The sequence below is a fragment of the Budorcas taxicolor genome, chromosome 3 (genome assembly GCF_023091745.1).
Source record: "Budorcas taxicolor isolate Tak-1 chromosome 3, Takin1.1, whole genome shotgun sequence".
NCBI classification, from domain to species: Eukaryota; Metazoa; Chordata; class Mammalia; order Artiodactyla; family Bovidae; genus Budorcas; species Budorcas taxicolor.
The window spans coordinates 12182014-12187904 of record NC_068912.1 but is presented as its reverse complement, the minus strand read 5'-3'; the positions used below and the strand labels follow the sequence as shown (position 1 = coordinate 12187904).

The window sequence follows — 5891 nt, the reverse complement described above, 5'->3', positions numbered from 1 at the left end:
AGTCCATGGGCTCGCAAAGAGTCGGACATGACTGAGTGACTTCACTGTCACATTCATAGCTGCTTTACAATGTTGTGTTAGTTTCTGCTGTACAACCAATTCTGCTATTTGCATACACATATTATATTACTCACACTTCCCACCACTTTAGGTCACCACAGAGCACCAAGCTGAGCTCCCTCTACTATAGAGCAGGTTCCCACTAGCTATCTATTTTAACCATAATAATGTATATATGTCAATCACATCTCCCAATTCATCCTACCCCTTTCCCCACCCTATGTCCATATGCTTATTCTCAACATCTGCATCTCTATTCCTGCTCTGCAAATGGATAAAGAAGACGTGGTGCATACATTCAATGGAATATTTCTGAACTATAAAAACGAACAATATTTGGTCATTTGTAGAGACATGGATGAACTTAGACTGCATTATACAGATTGAAGTAAAATCAAAAAGAAGAAGCCTTATTCTTTATATATTTTATGGTAGAATACACTCTGGGTGGTTACAATGTCAACTCTAAGTATAATGGAAAACTGGCTATAGTTTATACAATTGTATGGTGAAAACATAGATCTGAGAAAACATGCTTTGCAGTTTATAAATAAGTCAGTAAAATTTTTTTTTAAAAAATGAGAAATGTGGAAGAAGCAGAGGGGAATGAAAAAGATAACACTTTGAGGGTTTTTGAAAGGAGTAGAGTAGAATTGATGCCCAGAAGAGGAAACGTTGGAATATAAACAGAATTGAGTGGAGAAACGGGAAGAAATGTGATCTGTTAAAACAGGCAAGACCTGGGGAAGCAGTGCAGTTTCTGTTCTTCATTTGAATGATAAGATGAAAGTCCCAGAGAGGAGACATAACCTTTCAGTGTCACAAACAACTTTGTCCACAGTGGTTGAGTAAAAGAACACAGAATGAAGGCTAGTGGTAAGAAGAATGGCTAGAATTCAGACAGCAGAGAATAACCTCAGGTCAGAGCTTGAGAGGAGATGAGAGACTGAGTAGGAGGCCCAAGGTTGAGTGAAACAGCAATTTTATTATAGTCAGTGATTGGTGGGGAGAACTGCAAGTTGAAGGAAGTTAGAGTGGAGATACTAATGGGTAGGTTTCTTGAGAGCAAAGAGAGAGAGAAACATCTGCAAATGACATGCTTTTTCTGCACCTTGCTTTGCTAGCTATTCTCTCAGGCAGGGACAATGTAGACGGTAAGAATGTCTGTCTGTCATTAATCAAGTGGATGTGGTTAAAGTGTAGCAGACCTTTCCAAGATGGATTTGGATTCTAAGGGTACCAGAGGGCTTACAATCTGAGCATTCCTGGCTCTAGATCCAGTTTACTTTTTCAAAGGAAGATGGAGCCCTGGGTCAGGAAAATGTCATCTTTAGGCTAACTGTAATTTTCTCTCTTTCTGTTAACTGGTTGAATCTCCGTCTTCTATCCTTTCTATTTGCCTCACTTTTCCATAAACTACCTGACCATCTACCATCATAGGAGTCCAGGACTGTATCTCATTCTATCTTATCCAGACCTCACCCTTTGCCAATCACTCAGGGGCACAGAATCAGGGCTCTGGTTGGCGGGATGAGCTGCAGACTCACAGCTGAGAGAGTGAAACAGGTGCAGTAACTTTTCTGTACCCCTGGCCAAAGGGCAGCTTCAGCAATGAGGAGATGATAGACCTGGAGCTGCTATTCCATGTCTATTTGGTTGGATTAACTCGGGCTATTCAAGATTATGCCAGACAACTGAAATTTGAATGTAAGTTCAATCGACTCAATTAAGGGTTTATTTCAGAAGGTTGTTCTCTTCCTAGAAACAAACACTTTTCTGGATCATTTCTATTTTTTCTATTCCACCATAAAAACCTTCATGTATAAGTATCTTGGGGTTTATTCCAGATGTTGACTATTCCAGATTTCCTACACTCTTGCTTTTCCCAGACTTCTGTTTTTCTTGTCTTTTTTAAATCTTTCTTCAATGGTCTCCCTTCTATGGCTTTAAACCCAGAGGCACACAACTGTCCCACTCTGTGCCTGACTCCCTTAAACTATGATCTCTTCTTCTACTCAGTTTCCTTAAGTCTATGTCCATAGTCCAACAACCATTATGATTCATTTCATGCACCTAGGAATGTTGTACTCTCCCCTTCTTCACATGAGTTCCTCTTCACTCTCCCCGAACCTATACCATGAACCTCACTTATCATTTACCCTCCAACTTATTCAAATCAAACCCTCAGTTCTTGGCATTTGTCCCTTATGCCCTTTTCCCAATCCCACCAATTCTTCTCTTCCCTGTTCTTGACTGAATATATCATTGACTCACCCTTATATACTTATAAAACCATCTCCTTGCTCCAATTTTTAAAAAAGTCTCAGGTTCCCATATAGTTCCTCTCATTTTCTTCATTAATCTCTCTTTCTTCTTCCTCCCTCCCCCCAGATCCCTTTGAATTACAGATGAGTGTTGGCTGTGAGCTGCATTCTAAGGAAACTACAAAAGGGTTTTTTTCAGGCAGCTTATCAAGGATCAGATTTCTTGAGTTTCCAAACCATGTCATGGGTACCATCTCCAGAGGGTAACAGTGGGGCCCAGAGTGTCTGTGATCTAATCAACCAGTATGAAGGCATCAAGGAAACAGTGCATAAACTCATCAGCAACATTTGTCCCCAGTTTCTCTTGGATCTCCTCGATGCAGGCAAGATGTATCTCCAGAGGCAAGGTTGGTACAACCCGCTTTTCTAGATCTTTCTGTATAAGTCTTGCTCTTTCCCACCATTCCTTTCAAAATTAGGAAGGGACAGTTTAAGAGGGAGAGGGGTTGCTGAGCAAAACTTCCTAGAGGAACTTTAATATTAATGTGGATACTTTGTCCCTAAACTGTCTGTTAGAGTCCTTATATGAATATTTTTAATGCCTTTTCCAGTGAGACCAGTGGCTTGCCTGACCAGTATCCCCATCCTTGGGTCAAGTCAGCTATTGCTCGCTTGTCATGTCTTTGGCTTCTACCCAAAGCCTGTTTTGGTGGTGTGGATGTGGGGTGAACAGGAGCAGCCAGGAACTCAGCAAGGTAATGTTCTGGCCAACATTGGTGGGATCCTCACATGATCATGCATGTGGATGCTGAGGAGGCGACTGGCTTTTCTTGCCGGGTGAAGCATAGCAGTCTAGGAGACCAGGACACCTTTCTCTACTGAGATAAGTAAGATGGAATTTTTAAGTGTGTAAAGGTGATTCTTGAGCCTAGAAGTCAGGGCAAAAGAAAGTTTGATTATATGAATACCAAGTGAGACAGATATTAAGAAGGAATTAATACAGATGATTACAGAAATGCAGAAATGGAATATGAGGGACACTCAGATATAAGAGCTTTGTGGGGAGATGAAGAATCCTTCCCAACAAGTATGAGAATAAAGTGGGTAAAGAAGATAATTGACAAGACTTATGCCTAGTTTGCGGAGAAGGCAATGGCACCCCACACCAGCACTCTTGCCTGGAAAATCCCATGGATGGAAGAGCCTGGTGGGCCGCAGTCCATGGGGTCGCTGTCCATGGGGTCGCTAAGAGTCAGACACGACTGAGCGAATTCACTTTCACTTTTCACTTTCATGCATTGGAGAAGGAAATGGCAACCCACTCCAGTGTTCTTGCCTGGAGAATCCCAGGAACGGGGGAGCCTCGTGGGCTGCCGTCTATGGGGTTGCACAGAGTTGGACACGACTGAAGCGACTTAGCAGCAGCAGCAGCAGCATGCCTAGTTTGTATGCTAAGGTAGGCAAATCAATAGAGCAAAATTGGCAGTGGGCTTATTATGACATCTAGGTGTCTCTCTAATATTCACAGGGTATCATCTTTCCATGAACTTGATATCATTGGCAGTGAGAGTGCCCCTAATGCTTTTGATGATCCTTGCATTATGGATTAGGAAGCACTGGTGAGTTTTTTTTGTATTTTCTCCTCTCTTTCCAATTTCTTATTTTGTACTCCATTTCATTTCTACTTCTCTTAGCTTTCTCCTCTTGACCTCTCCCCCCTTCCTCAATCACTATTTCCATCTTATTTAGAATTTCTCTCCATTTCCCTTGTTTCACAGTTCATATCAAGACATCCCACGGGATTCTTCACCATGCCTTACCAATCTGAATGAGTACCCAACAGCCCAGAAGCCTAGGACAACATAGTGATGCCACTGTTTCTCTTCTCCATTTTTTTTTCTGCTTCTACTTTATAATAATTTGTTAATGCCAGCTATTTTAATTTCTGTAACTCTGCATGGAATACCTTCTTTTTAATCTCAATTTTCTTAGTAGTACTCAACCTTCAAAGCCCATTTCTGATGCCATATCCTCCAGAAGGCTTCCCTGATCCATGAGTAGGAAGGAGTCTCTCCCTGGTCTGAATCCAGACAGTGCTTCAGCTGTGCTATGCTACAAGTATACATTACTTCTTTCCCTGAATTACAGCTACTTAGGTCTTTGTACATCTTCTAATATGCTCCTTTGGTACAATGGTCATGACAAAGTTGACTTTCTTATATGCAAAGCGCTCATTGAGAATCAAGCTAAAACAAAGCAACCTTATCCAAACTGGATTTGGTGTTATATTGACAAACTTCTCATTATAGTCATTTCTAACATCATTGTTGTTATTTGAAACTCTGATGGCTCCCTTTTTGTCTAGATGCTTTTTGTTTCCCTTTTTTTTTTAAAATTAGAAATTCTATTCATTTGTGTGTATTTAATGTGAGATTATCTGTTATATTCTTGGGTGCCACAATATGATACTTTTTTTTTTAAATTTTTATATTTACTTTATTTTACTTTACAATACTTCATCGGTTTTGCCATACATTGACATGAATCCACCACGGGTGTACATGCGTTCCCAAACATGAACCCCCCTCCCATTTCCCTCCGCATAACATCTCTCTGGGTCATCCCCGTGCACCAGCCCCAAGCATGCTGTATTCTGCATTGGACATAGACTGGTGATTCGTTTCTTACCTGATAGTATACATGTTTCAATGCCATTCTCCCAAATCATCCCACCCTCTCCCTCTCCCTCAGAGTCCAAAAGTCTGCTCTACACATCTGTGTCTCTTTTGCTGTCTTGCATACAGGGTCATCATTGCCATCTTTCTAAATTCCATATATATGTGTTAGTATACTGTATTGGTGTTTTTCTTTCTGGCTTACTTCACTCCGTATAATTGGCTCCGGTTTCATCCATCTCATTAGAACTGATTCAAGTGTATTTTTTTAATGGCTGAGAAATACTCCATTGTGTATATGTACCACAGCTTTCTTATCCATTCATCTGCTGATGGACATCTAGGTTGTTTCCATGTCCTGGCTATTATAAACAGTGCTGTTTCCCTTTTTTAACGTGGGCAAGAAATTCCATACTTCTTTAGCTACCTCACTTTATATCTAAACTGTTACAGAAAAAATATAACTTTGCCCTTTGTCATACTTCTTTTCTTTTTTTTAAATTTCAATTTATTTATTTTAATTTATAATATTGTATTGGTTTCGCCATACATCAGCATGAATCCACCACGGGTGTACACATGTTCCCCATCCTGAACTCCCCTCCCACCTCCCTCCCCGTACCATCCCTCTGGGTCATCCCAGTGCACCAGCCCCAAGCGTCCTGTATCCTGCATCGAACCTGGACTGGTGATTAGTATCTTATATGATATTATACATGTTTTAATGCCATTCTCCCAAATCATCCCACCCTCGCCCTCTCCCACAGAGTCCAAAAGACTGTTCTATATATCTGTGTCTCTTTTGCTGTCTCGCATACAGGGTTATCGTTATCATCTTTTTAAATTCCATATATATGTGTTAGTATACTGTATTGGTGTTTTTCTTTCTGGC

The 5891-nt window shown here is 40.7% G+C and overlaps 1 protein-coding gene across 1 annotated transcript; it reads left to right on the top strand.

The window, feature by feature from the left end:
• The first annotated feature begins 1156 nt into the window (after positions 1-1156).
• LOC128044865 (T-cell surface glycoprotein CD1c-like) lies at positions 1157-4190 on the top strand. Its single transcript, XM_052637283.1, is given in 8 exon segments — positions 1157-1214; positions 1501-1767; positions 2452-2495; positions 2497-2731; positions 2936-3097; positions 3100-3198; positions 3853-3943; positions 4103-4190. Coding segments are annotated over 8 exon segments (1044 nt in total).
• Positions 4191-5891: the final 1701 nt, after the last annotated feature.